This window comes from Oncorhynchus gorbuscha, unplaced genomic scaffold (genome assembly GCF_021184085.1).
Source record: "Oncorhynchus gorbuscha isolate QuinsamMale2020 ecotype Even-year unplaced genomic scaffold, OgorEven_v1.0 Un_scaffold_3354, whole genome shotgun sequence".
Classification (NCBI taxonomy): domain Eukaryota; kingdom Metazoa; phylum Chordata; class Actinopteri; order Salmoniformes; family Salmonidae; genus Oncorhynchus; species Oncorhynchus gorbuscha.
Window position 1 is genome coordinate 5,996 of NW_025747614.1, and position 16,505 is coordinate 22,500.

Consider the following 16,505-nt stretch of genomic DNA (forward strand, 5'->3'; position numbering starts at 1 on the left):
AACCGCAATGAAAAGGTTTTGTCCGTCCTAGGATTTTAGTCAAGAAACATCTATCTCGGCTCATATTCTAAACAAGGTGCACATTCAGAGAATATCATGAGACTATTGCCGAATAAGAATTTTAAAAAGCATGTTACAATGTTATACATTATAACTCGTTTGGTTGCATAGGCTATTCGCATGCTTGGATTCCCACTTGTAAAACGACGAGTTTGACCCTGGTTTCAGTATCAAACAATAGAGAATAATTTTCTGTCAAGCTAAGCACATAAAAACCGACAGGCAATTTCTGGCTGCGGTGCTCCAGTTTCAAGATCTAGGACAAGCCGCCATTTTACCGAGAAACAAAGGCAACGGTTTCTATCGAAGATACCGTGTACATTGCTGTGCGTTCATTTAACACGGACGATAACAACTTTTTCCTGCATACCTTTAAACATATTGCAGTAGGCTACAATCCAAATCGTCAACTCTTTATGAGTAAGCCATAATGTAACGATTGGTTTTCTTACGCCTGCTGCCAACCCAGCCAACTTCCAATCGGCAGCCCCTCCTACTCGCTTGATGACCCATTGCACGACTCGTAGCAGGTTGTTTTCGCTTTTAGAGCAATGAAAATCGACAAAATACACCCACACGTCGATCATTGTGCGTAGTTTACCCCTATTTAGTCGAATTTGTTACGTGCGTAATACGTGCATAATTTTCGGATTTGGCTCTCACCAGCAGCACAGATGGTCTCATCCAGGGTATAATATAATGCCAATGGTGTCCACTCAGCATAATGTTAATTTCACCCGTGAACAGAAGATGTTTTCATGGCACATTTAATATACCAGAGGTGTCTGTGTTTTCCTATGAGCTGACTATGACAATGGAATACAAGCAGCGGTACCAATTTAAAAATATTAATATTGGTCATTGTCCTTTTAGGACACTAATGAGAATCCAGGTGAGTCCTGTGCAAAACATTAGTCTGCATTGTGTCCCCAAAATGTGTGAATTGCAGAGGAGTGTACAAGCTGGGTACTATCATATTAATCAGATATGTTTAAAGTGAGTTCAATCTAAATGTGTATTACTACATTACTACATGTACGTTCCTGTGAGAAATCACCTCCATGTATTTACCAAATAGTGATCCGTGGAACAAACAAGTTACCTGAAACTACCACCCAGATTCTGACTACTATGTTTAATAAATGATCAATTCATTAAAGCTCAAGCAACACATACCATCTGTTATGTAACATTTTCTGCACTAGACCAGTGTCAGAGGAGGCTGGTAGGAAGAGCTATAGCAGGACGGGCTCATTGGATTGGAATAAATGGAACAGGGTCAAACATGTGGATTCGATGTGTTTGATAGCGTTCCGTTCCCGCCATTCCAATGAGCCCGTCCTCCTATAGCTCCTACCACCAGCCTCCTCTGCTGTCAAATGTAGCTTTATGCAGACTCTGTTGCTTTGGGACCGCCCTCCCTCAAACTACAGACATACTGTAGTTACACATTTGGAGTAAAGAATCATTTTACATTTCCTATTCCTCTTGTTTTCCAGGTGAAAGAACTGGTGCTTGATAACTGTCGCTCAAACGAAGGCAAAATTGAGGGCCTCACAGATGAATTTGAAGAGTTGGAATTTCTAAGCACAATCAACGTTGGGCTGACGTCGGTCTCCAACTTGCCGAAGCTGAACAAGCTGAAAAAAAGTTGGTTTTCTAAAAATAAAAATAAAAAATATTATTGTTGCCATGCTATTAGCACTTTGTGCAGTAAAGTGAAAATCTGTTTTATGGATGTTCTGTTATTACTCTGCTCATATAGTTGTTGCATTATTTTCTCCTCAGCTTGAACTCAGCGACAACAGGATCTCAGGTGGGCTGGACGTACTGGCGGAGAAATGTCCAAACCTCACACATCTAAACCTCAGTGGCAACAAAATGAAAGACCTCAGCACGATAGAACCTCTGGTATGCAGTGGGTGTCATGACAACATAGTAGCTCTGTATGTATATATACTATACTGAACTCGTGCCTCAAGGTGCTATTGGGTCTGAAAGGGAACCCTAAATGGACATAACATTGTCCAGAAAATACATCATTCATCAAATGTACCTCCATAACTTGTATGTAAAGCTTTGAGGTAAACAATTAGCAACTAAACCTCCATAGTGTATATTATAATCTAGTTAGAGTAGTCAGTATTAAAGAAAACAAACTAAGCCTAAATATTCATATTTCATCATGAAGACTTCTCTCCTTTCACAGAAAAAAATTAGAGACCCTCAAAAGCTTAGACTTGTTCAACTGCGAGGTGACCAACCTCAACGACTACAGAGACAACGTGTTCAAGCTCCTCCCCCAGTTGACGTACCTGGACGGCTATGACAAAGACGACAAGGAGGCGCCCGATTCGGACGCAGAGGCCTATGTGGAGGGACTGGATGATGACGATGACAGTGACGGTACGATTTAAGATCCATATTGTTTAAAACGTTGGTAAATAATATTCTGATTGGGCTGTGATTTGACGGATGGATATGAACCCATAGAGCTCTGACATGACCTTTTGTGTTTTTCTAATGGTCATTATGTTCATGTTGTTGTTCAAAGATTCCTTTTGTAACAACGGTATTATACCAAGTGGCTGCAGTGAATGAGTTGCATTATAACTATTGTAACGTTGTAGTGGCCCTTATGCATTTTTTTGATCACCTTAATAGGCTAATTCTATTTTCAACTGCAGAGGTAGACGAGGAGGAGGAAGAGGATGAGGACGAAGATGCCCCACCAAGAAAAGAGGAGGATGATGACGATGAGGAAGGTGAAGAAGAGGAAGAGGAGGACCTAAGTGGAGAGGTGAAACATTATGGATGGGGCTGCAATGATACTTTTATCTTGATCGACGCCTGCATGATAAGTTCAATGATTAAAAAAAAAAAGTAATGAATAAAAGGCCACACAAAATGATCTTATGACTTTAGTGATGTAGACTGGGCTGATGTTTTACTAACCAGAAGGTGCATCTCAACCACTGCACTGTGACATCATTATTTGAATATGACCCAGGGCACATGACAAGGGAGATTCTGATCTGCATTTGTCTCCTCTTAGGAGGAAGAGGAGGAGTTGGACGGCAAGGAGAGTGATGAGGATAACGAAGGTGAGTGTGGTGGAATCTCACTGCTGTCACCAAATGCACAAGGTCACAGTATCGTGTGTAGCTTTGATATTGGGACTGATTTAAAAAAAATAACATGTCTACTTAAAAACCAAACTGAATGCTTTCCTGTTGAACGTGACCATTGACTTGTTTTCCTAGAAGAGGAGCGAGGTCTGAAGAGGAAAAGAGATCTAGACGAGGAAGCAGAGGAGGAGGAAGATGACTGAGGATGTGCTCATCACCAAGCTATGTTCTGATCAGACTGTTTTAACCTTGTATCCCCCTGTATTTGTCAGTTGTCATATATTGCAGTAGGCATGGGTAGTGTCATGGGCCAGCTGGGTAAAGGGTTGGTGTAAGGAAACAAGTTGACATTTTATTATTTTTTTCTTATATTTTTTTTGTTGTACCTTTTTTGATTCCTTGTATTCGACTCATATCTGTCCCCTGCAAACCACTGGAAGGGCAGAAGAGAACATTTCCTAAAAGTCCCGCTGTTATTCGCTCTAACCTTTGTAAAGGTTTTGTTTTCTCAGTGATATTGATACCTTCCTGTGGAAACAGATTTCTGATGATGATTTATGTATTTAAAGAGACAAACTTACCAAAAAACCTTTTAGAAGTGCATGTCTGAAATAGATTTTAAAGTCGACTACTGGATTTGAAGTATGACAGTTTCCTATACCCGTTTCTTATTCGCTGTCTTTTTCTTTCAGTGGACATGAAGCGTTTTGTGGCGTCATCCGTGTGTCGTTGTATGTGCTGTTTTCATCATGGAACGGGTGTTTAAACGTTCATAGAATGGACTGTATACAGGGCATCTTTTTAAGCAGAGTAAAGAATGTCTGCCTTTGTCACAATGCTTCTCCTTAACCCCTAGCTTTGATAGTTCGGAAATGACCTGTTATTTGTAAATACTGACCAAATCTATTTTTTGTCTATTACTCTTTGATAATGGCAGACATTTACACTTAATTAATTGTAACGATGAACTGTAGTAAGATATTGAATATCTGTGCAGCCGTACCCTAAAATAGGCTAATTGAATCTGGTACACGATTTCCATTTTCACCAAATTATATTCACAGAAATACTCACTGAATCCAAATGTGTTATTGCTGTCCAACTCTTGGAGTCCATATTCGTTCCCCACCTATATAAGACACCGCTGGGCAATGTGCAAAGAAAACACCTTTTGCATTTTCTTTTGTTAAACCATAGGGCAGTTCCTGGTCAGATAGACCTACCTCAGTCATGTTCCCCTTACATGTTTAACCCACTGTCATCAAAGCTAATTCCTTACCATGAGACAAACTTTTCATTTCCTCCCTCTCACTTCAATAAATATTTTTTTTTTATACAAGTTGTGGTTTGTGGTCTTTTTTGAATTGCTTACATCGTCATCTAATAGTTGACAGTGTTTTTGATCATCCCAGATGGTTGTGCTACCTTGTACCTGCTTCCTAACGTACTGCAGCCTACTACTGACATCATGTGGAGAACCCAGGTAGTTCAGGCTGAAAGGGAATCATCTGGTTTATCCACTTATTGCATTAACTTGACAAATTGATATTAGTTGTTGGGACTTGTAGATCAATGAGGTGAAACAAGATGTATTGTAGGCCAACTGACCCAGTACACAGTTCTGTCTTTCTGAGAGAATTGTCATTCTGCACAGTTTCATCAGCACATAGTACAACTAGGCATTTAGATGGTTATCGACCAATATTTACTACACCTATAGGCCATCATCATCATCTCCACCAAATGGTTTGTTATCCTCCCATTCCAACAATACTGCAGTGTTTATCACTCACCTTGCATACTGCTGTTTGTTGTTCACCATAGCAACACACTGAATCCCCTCCTTTACGCCACTTGAGACCTCTGTCACTCTCTACGGGCTGACCTGACCTTATCCACCATGTTCACCTTCACTGTTGCCTGTCTAGATGCCCACCGGGTGCTGTGCCTATAGCCTGGTGCTAGCCACCCACACCTGTAAGAGCTTAAGGCAACTTCTCCCATGTCCATATGGCATGACAATGAATGCCTGGGGAGTTTGCTAAAGCAAAATGAAACACCTGGCAACCACGCTACTCTACCTACATTTGTTTCCTAGGTGTCCTCATTGGATAAGGATTACAGTATAACATTTGATGGGATGGGAACGGGGGTCTTTACAAGGTGTATGTTAGGGGTAAAGATGTAAATAATTACCTTGTGTAAGAAATATCACTGTTTCATTCATTTAGTCAGTCAACCCCTGCAGAGTATGTTACCGATTATGACAATATTATGACAATGGTACATATGATTCCTCTCTAGAGGTATAGTATAGGTAACCTGAACTACAGGAAATATCAGAGAGTCTTAACTTGAGAGGAATGGATCATGTGGAACACCACAGATTAACAATGTTGGGCACTTTCTGAAATAGAATATTCGTAGCTGAAAGGTATAAAGACAAATATTGTATTAATATTTCAGGTTTGATGTACTGTTACGTACAAAACCTCATTTCATGTTGACTAATATTCCAATTGACCAGATTTGAGTGTTGATTCAATCAAGAGAATACAGGATGTGTTTGAGTATTCAATCAAGGTCTCAGACAAAATTGATTCCACCATTTGGGTGAAAACAGTATGGTGTTGATTCAATCAAGAGAATACAGGATGTGTTTGAGTATGGTGTTGATTCAATCAAGAGAATACAGGATGTGTTTGAGTATGGTGTTGATTCAATCAAGAGAATACAGGATGTGTTTGAGTATACGGTCTCAGACAAATTGCCACCATTTGGGTGAAAACATAATTCAACCACAAGTGTGTCAGCCATCATTTTCATGACCACGATTTCTCCCAAAGACATGAGATGAATGTTTCTGCATAAAGAGTTAGCTAGAAACATCAAATATAACAAATAAATAGTAACAATAATACATTTTCTAACAAAACGTCTCCTAAAGATAATGTCTGAGGCGACAGACAAACTGCCCATTAAGACTACATCTGGGTTGCTGTATGCCAGGCTGAGCCAGAGCTGCAGCTTTTTACAGACAACACATTCTTAGGAGATGAAGAAAAAAAACTGTCTTGAAATACACCTCATTCATGTCCCTGTAAAACACATCATCCTCATTCATGTCCCTGTAAAACACATCATCCTCATTCATGTCCCTGTAAAACACATCATCCTCATTCTTGTCCCTGTAAAACACATCATCCTCATTCATGTCCCTGTAAAACACATCATCCTCATTCATGTCCCTGTAAAACACATCATCCTCATTCATGTCCCTGTAAAATGCATCATCCACAGTAGTTGGAACTAGTAGAAGACTCTTCCACTGGGAGGTTGAGATGTTGCAGCTTTGCTGTGAGTTGGTTTGCAGTGGGTAGACCATGGGGGAGGATTGGTGGAGAAGGGGGAAGTCAATCTCTTTCCCCAGGTTAGTCTCTGGCGATGGTAGGGTGGAGGTTGAGATGTTGCAGCTTTGCTGTGAGTTGGTTTGCAGTGGGTAGACCATGGGGGAGGATTGGTGGAGGAGGGGGAAGTCAATCTCTTTCCCCAGGTTAGTCTCTGGCGATGGTAGGGTGGAGGTTGAGATGTTGCAGCTTTCTGGGTAGACCATGGGGAGGATTGGTGGAGGAGGGGAAGTCAATCTCTTTCCCCAGGTTAGTCTCTGGCGATGGTAGGGTGGACGTTGGAGGATTTGGGGGTGGCATTTCTGGGTGATGACAAAGGCTTTGCCAGGTGGACTCAGAGGGGCATGGCATGACATGGCAGGTGGGGTGTGAGGACCCCTGGGAAACACTGATGGTGCTCTGCAATAGGGGGAGGGTGTATTGCGAGTGATGATGTAATAATTAATCATAATGAAACCAAACCGGATATCAGGATACATCTATCAACAGAATTTTAAAAAAATCTTATAACAATAAAATACATTACCAGTTGGTTATTATATTATCAATTGAGGGATTTAACAGTGATGTCAATATGATGACATTATCGATAACAAAAATTGTTACACAAACGTTATAATCAGTATTTACATTATCTGGTGGCTATTACATTATCAATTGCAACAGGAAGTACAAATGATACACGATGAAAGGGAGGGAGGACGCTGGACGTGGCATGGTGGTGATGGTGGTGCCATAAGCTAGAGATCAGAGGTCAGACATCGTTTCCAACGGGGCTGACGTTCCTCAGGTTGTTGAGTTCCAGCTCCAGCTGGCGTATTTTAACGTCCTTGGTGTTCAGCTCCTCCTTCAGCTTTCTCAGCTCCTCCTGCTGCCTGAAGAACATCCTCAGTAGCTACAGAACAGAACAGAGGGATCAGGGTCATGTAGTGTCCTGTAGAACATCCCCAGGAACAGAACAGAGGGACAGAACAGAACATCCCCAGGATACAGAATAGAGGGAGGCCATAGAGTGTCCTGTAGTGTCCCCTGTAGAACATCCCCCCAGGAACTACAGAACAGAGGGATCAGGGTCATAGAGTGTCCTGTAGAACATCCCCAGGAACTACAGAACAGAGGGATCAGGGTCATAGAGTGTCCTGTAGAACATCCCCAGGAACTACAGAATAGAGGGATCAGGGTCATAGAGTGTCCTGTAGAACATCCCCAGGAACTACAGAACAGAGGGATCAGGGTCATATAGTGTCCTGTAGAACATCCCCAGGAACTACAGAACAGAGGGCTCAGGTCCACAAAGATAACAGGCTATAGACCATAGTCTGTAATTGTGCTCAGGAAGTCATTTGAGCATTTGCACCCCATTCCAAGTAGTGTTTAATACACTCACTCACCACCCACCAACTAACCTTCTTCCTTCTCTTTTCATTTATCCATTCATCCACCCATACCTCCATCTACAGTTATCTGATGAACACACCTCGTTCTCTGTCCTGGGTGGTACGTTTTCCAGCAGGTCAATGCCGTTGACCACCACACCTTTCTTTTCCTTCACCGGTGCCTTGAACACCAGCTGGTTGGGCTTCTGGTAGCCCTTCTTCAGGGACATTAACACTGGGTCTGCACACACACACACACACACACACACACACACGCACACACACACACACACACACACACACACACACACACACACACACACACACACACACACACACACACACACACACACACACACACACACACACACACACACACACACACACGAACTTCATGAAAATCTGCTATGTACAGTACACACACACTATAAATTGATGTAAACATTTCCTCTCCCACTACTAGGACTATATCATAAGGTGTGCTGAATATTCAAACTACAGATACATGTGGCATGCACTGTACCTCGGTTGATACCACTCAACCAGTCATTGGCTGAGAGGGCAGGCTCGGTCCCTGCCGTCATTGGATAGATGTCCTCCTGGTATGTCTCTGACTGCAACACCAGGAGAGACAGACTGAGAGCATGTTCCAATACTTTAAGATCTCTGTTTATTCCCAAGGGTGTACATGTTTGTTCCGACCCTGCACGGATTCAACATGTAATCTGATTCAACTGCCCTAGATAAGATGAATGAGGTGTGTTAGTGCAGGGCTGTAACAAATATGTGCACACACCCCAAGGTCTTTCCAGGTATGGATCGAGAAACAGTGCTATATGAAGTGAGAGGGAGAAGGGCATCCGCACTGACCCTCCTTGGTACTATCATGGAGATGGGCTCGATCAGCCCCTTCAGCGTCACCAGCTTGTAGAAGCGAAACACCTCGCAGGCCGTTACGTCCAGCCCATGTTTAGGCATCACACCTGTGGAGGGAATGGAGGTACCTTAAACATCACCATAGTCCTGCTACTGAATAACATTACCATAGTGATGTTACTGTATAACATTACCTTAAACATCACCATAGTCCTGCTACTGAATAACATCACCATAGTCCTGCTACTGAATAACATTACCTTAGACATCACCATAGTCCTGCTACTGAATAACATTACCTTAAACATCACCATAGTCCTGTTACTGTATAACATTACCTTAGTCCTGCTACTGTATAACATTACCTTAGACATCACTATAGTGATGTTACTGTATAACATTACCATAGTGATGTTACTGTTACCATAATGGTGTTACTGTATAACATTACCTTAGACATCACCATAGTGATGTTACTGTATAACATTACCTTAGACATCACCATAGTGATGTTACTGTATAACATTACCATAGTGATGTTACTGTATAACATTACCTTAGACATCACCACAGTGATGTTACTGTATAACATTACCATAGTGATGTTACTGTATAACATTACCATAGTGATGTTACTGTATAACATTACCATAATGGTGTTACTGACATCACCACAGTGATGTTACTGTATAACATTACCATAGTGATGTTACTGTATAACATTACCATAGTGATGTTACTGTATAACATTACCATAATGGTGTTACTGTATAACATTACCTTAGACATCACCATAGTGATGTTACTGTATGTTACTGTGATAACATTACCATAGTGGTGTTACTGTATAACATTACCATAATGGTGTTACTGTATAACATTACCATAGTGGTGTTACTGTATAACATTAAGATAATGGTGTTACTGTATAACATTACCATAGTGATGTTACTGTATAACATTACCATAGTGATGTTACTGTATAACATTACCATAGTGATGTTACTGTATAACATTACCATAATGGTGTTACTGTATAACATTACCTTAGACATCACCATAGTGATGTTACTGTATAACATTACCATAGTGGTGTTACTGTATAACATTACCATAATGGTGTTACTGTATAACATTACCTTAGACATCACCATAGTGATGTTACTGTATAACATTACCATAATGGTGTTACTGTATAACATTACCTTAGACATCACCATAGTGATGTTACTGTATAACATTACCATAGTGATGTTACTGTATAACATTACCTTAGACATCACCATAGTGGTGTTACTGTATAACATTACCATAGTGGTGTTACTGTATAACATTACCTTAGACATCACCATAGTGATGTTACTGTATAACATTACCATAGTGATGTTACTGTATAACATTACCATAGTGATGTTACTGTATAACATTACCATAGTGGTGTTACTGTATAACATTACCATAGTGGTGTTACTGTATAACATTACCATAGTGGTGTTACTGTATAACATTACCATAGTGGTGTTACTGTATAATATTACCTTAGACATTACCATAGTGATGGTACTGTATAACATTACCTTAGACATCACCACAGTGATGTTAATGTTCAACATTACTCTTTTAAATCATTGATGCATTTCCATAGATTTTTTATACACAATTTTTCACTCAGAAAAAGAGCACCAACATTACTGAATGAAAGCTAAGATGTGGCTGAGCAAACAAACCCAAACCCTTGGTCTCTGTCTGTAAGCGTCGTCCCCCGGTGAGTCTGTCACTTACCAAGGCCTTTCTGTGGGGCAGGGGAGCGGAACTCCATGAGATACTGCAGGTATGGCTTCTCTGTGGTGATCTCATAGTAACGGATGTTGCCATCGCCCTGTGAATGGAATGGATGTATTTGTTTACTATCTGACCCAGATGTCTTCCTGTACATGTACATATATGTTTTACCCTCACTGTTCCTGACAGGGGTTGTTGACGAAACAGAAAGGGAATACCAGCATTGAATCAGGGAAATACTATTTAACAATCTTTTTGGTTAACGAGTTAACGGTTTGGATACACTATGGTCTCGCATCTACTTAAACCAATCAAATGACGTCTCACATCTACCTAAACCAATCAAATGACGTCTCATCATCTCAAATGACGTCTCAAATCCTTAAACCAATCAAATGACGTCTCACATCTACCTAAACCAATCAAATGATGTCTCACATCTCTAAACCAATCAAATCATCTACCTAAACCAATCAAATGACGTCTCACATCTACTTAAACCAATCAAATGACGTCTCACATCTACCTAAACCAATCAAATGACGTCTCACATCTACCTAAACCAATCAAATGACGTCTCACATCTACTTAAACCAATCAAATGACGTCTCACATCTACCTAAACCAATCAAATGACTAATTTGTCTTTAAAAAAAGAGTCCACACTCATGTTCACACTGTTCATTGTGTTGTGTAAGGGGCAGTGCTCACCTTTCCTGCCAGGTACAGCATGTGTGTGTCTGCATCATAGAAAGGAAACAGCAGCCCTGAGAGACCGTCTATCTCCTCTTCTACCATGGGCATAGACAGGTCCTCCTGTGGGACAACACACACACACACACACACACACACACACACACACACACACACACACACACACACACACACACACACACACACACACACACACACACACACACACACACACACACAGGGATCAGACATTGTTCATGAACACACACACTTGAGGACACACACAATCCTTAATTAAGGATATACACACAAGTGCAGTTGCACATATACACACTCACACGCACGCACGCACACACACACACATGAAGACGCGCACGCACACACACACACACACACACACACACACACACACACACACACACACACACACACACACACACACACACACACACACACACACACACACACACACACACACACACACACAAGGGGAAACATTCAGCCCCACATCCCAGCAGGGGGTCCCCGGCTGCCTCACCTGATCCCACAGTGCAATCTGTCTGGTGTTCCACCGGGACACACCTGTCGTTAGCAGCCTCTTCATGTTGCCCAGAAACACCACTCTGTTCACCCTGTGGTTCTTACAGCTGGCGTGCTGGTGGGGAACAAACACACAGAGACTCTACTGCAATGGGGCATTATATTCACTCTAAATGTGGGGAACAAACACACAGAGACTACTGTAATGGGGCATTATATTCACTCATTTATATGTACTCTGTAAAGGACAGTGAAACTTTCTCTGCTCGCTGTAAGACTGACCTGTAAGACTCTCCCGGAGCGCGGCTCGATGACACGCAGCTTCTTGTCTTTACAGCTGGTGGCCAGCAGGCTGCCGTCTGTGTTGAAGGACATGCACACGATGACGTCAGAGTGACAGTCGATCATCTTCACCGGCTCACCTATCTCCAGGTTCCAGATCAGGATCTGGATGGGACGGGCAGGGAATCATATCAACTGTCAGTTCTGATCTGATCTTAGATCATATCTGATCTTTGAAGAAAAGGGAGTGAAATAGGGAAAGACTTCCCCTGAACTCCAATAAAAACACTTTTTTTGTTTGTACTATTACAAATAGTTTTGTGACGTTGTGCTATGTTGTGCACTAATGAATGTGACCCTGTTGTGTATACCTTACAGTCGTAGCCAGTGATCTGTAATGATACCTTACAGTAGTACATTTACATTTACATTTAATTCATTTAGCAGACGCTCTTATCCAGTGATCTGTGATGATACTTTACAGTCGTAGCCAGTGATCTGTAATGATACCTTACAGTAGTAGCCAGTGATCTGTAATGATACCTTACAGTCCTAGCCAGTGATCTGTGATGATACTTTACAGTCGTAGCCAGTGATCTGTGATGATACCTTACAGTCGTAGCCAGTGATCTGTGATGATACCTTACAGTAGTAGCCAGTGATCTGTGATGATACCTTACAGTCCTAGCCAGTGATCTGTGATGATACCTTACAGTCCTAGCCAGTGATCTGTGATGATACCTTACAGTAGTAGCCAGTGATCTGTGATGATACCTTACAGTAGTAGCCAGTGATCTGTGATGATACCTTACAGTCGTAGTCAGTGATCTGTAACGATACCTTACAGTCGTAGCCAGTGATCTGTAATGATACCTTACAGTAGTAGCCAGTGATCTGTAATGATACCTTAAAGTCATAGCCAGTGATCTGTAATGATACCTTAAAGTCCTAGCCAGTGATAAGTGATAATACCTTATAGTCATAGCCAGTGATCTGTGATGATACCTTATAGTCATAGCCAGTGATCTGTAATGATACCTTAAAGTCATAGCCAGTGATCTGTAATGATACCTTAAAGTCCTAGCCAGTGATAAGTGATAATACCTTATAGTCATAGCCAGTGATCTGTGATGATACCTTACAGTAGTACATTTACATTTACATTTAATTCATTTAGCAGACGCTCTTATCCAGTGATCTGTGACGATACTTTACAGTCGTAGCCAGTGATCTGTAATGATACCTTACAGTAGTAGCCAGTGATCTGTAATGATACCTTACAGTCCTAGCCAGTGATCTGTGATGATACTTTACAGTCGTAGCCAGTGATCTGTGATGATACCTTACAGTCATAGCCAGTGATCTGTAATGATACCTTATAGTCATAGCCAGTGATCTGTAATGATACCTTAAAGTCCTAGCCAGTGATAAGTGATAATACCTTATAGTCATAGCCAGCACTGAAGAGGATTCCACTGCTGGTGGGGTGCCACTCGATGAGGCCCACACGCCTGCTGTGTCCATACAGCTCCATCATGGCCTCTGTCATATTCCGCCTCAGCCCTCCCTCTGGGATCTCCCATACTCGTACCTGGCACACACACACACACACACACACACACACACACACACACACACACACACACACACACACACACACACACACACACACACACACACACACACACACACACACACACACACACACACACACACACACACACACACACACACACACACACACACACACACACACACACACACACACACACACACACACACACACACACACACACACACACACACATGCGAAGTTAAAGCTTTGTCACAAATGGTTCTTCCAAATGGACAATGACCCCAAGCATACTAACAAAGTTGTGGTAAAATGGCTTAAAGACAACAAAGTCAAGGTATTGGAGTGGCCATCACAAAGCCCTGACCTCAATCCTATAGAAAATGTGTGGGCAGAACTGAAAAAGCGTGTGTGAGCAAAGGAGGCCTACAAATCTGACTCAGTTACACCAGCTCTGTCAGGAGGAATGGGCCAAAAGTCACCCAACTTATTGTGGGAAGCTTGTGGAAGTCTATCTGAAACGTTTGATCCAAGTTTAACAATTTAAAGGCAATGCTACCAAATACAAATTGAGTGTATGTAAACTTCTGACACTCTGGAAATGTGATGAAAGAAATCAAATCTGAAATAAATCATTCTCTCTACTATTATTCTGACATTTCACATTCTTAAAATAAAGTGGTAATCCTAACTGACCTCAGACAGGGAATTTTTACGATGATTAAATGTCAGGAATTGTGAAAAACTGAGTTTAAATGTATTTGGCTAAGGTGTATGTTAACGTCCGACTTCAACTGTAGCTGCACAGTTAATGAGTCAGCAGAAACAGCAGTTTACTGTGTGTGTGTGTGTGTGTGTGTGTGTGTGTGTGTGTGTGTGTGTGTGTGTGTGTGTGTGTGTGTGTGTGTGTGTGTAATGTGTGTGTGTGTGTGTGTGTGTGTGTGTGTGTGTGTGTGTGTGTGTGTGTGTGTGTGTGTGTGTGTGTGCACTCACAGAGGAATCTTCAGAGCAGGAAGCTATGATGTTTTCAAAGAAGGGATTCCATTTGATGTCCAGGACATTGCCTTGGTGGCCACACACTTTGGGGTGGTGGGGTCGATGCGGCCCGCCTGAAACAGAAGAACAAACATACTGATTATATATTGAGGAAAGAACAGACTTCAATGGCTTTCTATCACCATTACTGATATGAACATGACCATGTATTTTCCAAATGATGACATCACACATATAGGCCAAATGTCAAGGTCATTAAAAAATATATCTTTATTTAACTAGGCAAGTCAGTTAAGAACAAATCCTTATTTACAATGACGGCCTACCCTGGCCAAATCCAGACAGCACTAGGCCAATTGTGTACTACCCAATGGGACTCCCAATCACAGCCAGTTGTGATACAGCCAGGAATTGAACCAGGGTCTGTAGTGATTCCTCTTGCACTGAGATGCAGTGCCTTAGACTGTTGCGCCACTCGGGAGCCCTCAGAGGACACCACTGAGTAACACTAGCCATGTAAACAGTTAACACTGCCCTACATATGTCAAGGTCAGAGGACACCACTTAGTAACACCAGCCATGTAAACAGTTAACACTGCCCTACATATGTCAAGGTCAGAGGACGCCATTTAGTAACACTAGCCATGTAAGCAGTTAACACTGCCCTACATATGTCAAGGTCAGAGGACACCATTTAGTATCACTAGCCATGTAAACAGTTAACACTGCCCTACATATGTCAAGGTCAGAGGACACCTTTTAGTAACACTAGCCATGTAAACAGTTAACACTGCCCTACATATGTCAAGGTCAGAGGACACCATTTAGTAACACTAGCCATGTAAACAGTTAACACTGCCCTACATATGTCAAGGTCAGAGGACACCATTTAGTAACACTAGCCATGTAAACAGTTAACACTGCCCTACATATGTCAAGGTCAGAGGACACCATTTAGTAACACTAGCCATGTAAACAGTTAACACTGCCCTACATATGTCAAGGTCAGAGGACACCATTTAGTAACACTAGCCATGTAAACAGTTAACACTGCCCTACATATGTCAAGGTCAGAGGACACCATTTAGTAACACTAGCCATGTAAACAGTTAACACTGCCCTACATATGTCAAGGTCAGAGGACACCATTTAGTAACACTAGCCATGTAAACAGTTAACACTGCCCTACATATGTCAAGGTCAGAGGACACCATTTAGTAACACTAGCCATGTAAACAGTTAACACTGCCCTACATATGTCAAGGTCAGAGGACACCATTTAGTAACACTAGCCATGTAAACAGTTAACACTGCCCTACATATGTCAAGGTCAGAGGACACCATTTAGTAACACTAGCCATGTAAACAGTTAACACTGCCCTACATATGTCAAGGTCAGAGGACACCATTTAGTAACACTAGCCATGTAAACAGTTAACACTGCCCTACATATGTCAAGGTCAGAGGACACCATTTAGTAACACTAGCCATGTAAACAGTTAACACTGCCCTACATATGTCAAGGTCAGAGGACACCATTTAGTAACACTAGCCATGTAAACAGTTAACACTGCCCTACATATGTCAAGGTCAGAGGACACCATTTAGTAACACTAGCCATGTAAACAGTTAACACTGCCCTACATATGTCAAGGTCAGAGGACACCATTTAGTAACACTAGCCATGTAAACAGTTAACACTGCCCTACATATGTCAAGGTCAGAGGACACCATTTAGTAACACTAGCCATGTAAACAGTTAACACTGCCCTACATATGTCAAGGTCAGAGG

The 16,505-nt window shown here is 41.7% G+C and overlaps 2 protein-coding genes across 2 annotated transcripts in view; one reads left to right on the forward strand and one right to left on the reverse strand.

Moving 5' to 3' along the window:
- The first annotated feature begins 940 nt into the window (after positions 1-940).
- On the forward strand, positions 941-4,527 carry LOC124027592 (acidic leucine-rich nuclear phosphoprotein 32 family member A-like). The gene is made up of 7 exons (XM_046339959.1): positions 941-952; positions 1,560-1,710; positions 1,826-2,006; positions 2,270-2,466; positions 2,748-2,860; positions 3,116-3,164; positions 3,324-4,527. Exons 1-7 carry the CDS (start codon positions 941-943, stop codon positions 3,389-3,391), a joined length of 771 nt encoding a protein of 256 aa, XP_046195915.1. The 3' UTR covers positions 3,392-4,527.
- Positions 4,528-7,061: 2,534 nt separating this feature from the next.
- LOC124027593 (coronin-2B-like) overlaps positions 7,062-16,505 on the reverse strand; it is a 34,596-nt gene continuing 25,152 nt past the window's right edge. Inside the window, 11 exon segments of the mRNA XM_046339960.1 lie at positions 7,062-7,490; positions 8,073-8,212; positions 8,495-8,585; positions 8,842-8,954; positions 10,630-10,726; positions 11,341-11,445; positions 11,861-11,977; positions 12,145-12,309; positions 13,586-13,735; positions 14,711-14,808; positions 14,811-14,826. Of these exon segments, the coding sequence (XP_046195916.1) occupies positions 7,350-7,490; positions 8,073-8,212; positions 8,495-8,585; positions 8,842-8,954; positions 10,630-10,726; positions 11,341-11,445; positions 11,861-11,977; positions 12,145-12,309; positions 13,586-13,735; positions 14,711-14,808; positions 14,811-14,826 (1,233 nt within the window). The 3' untranslated portion in view covers positions 7,062-7,349.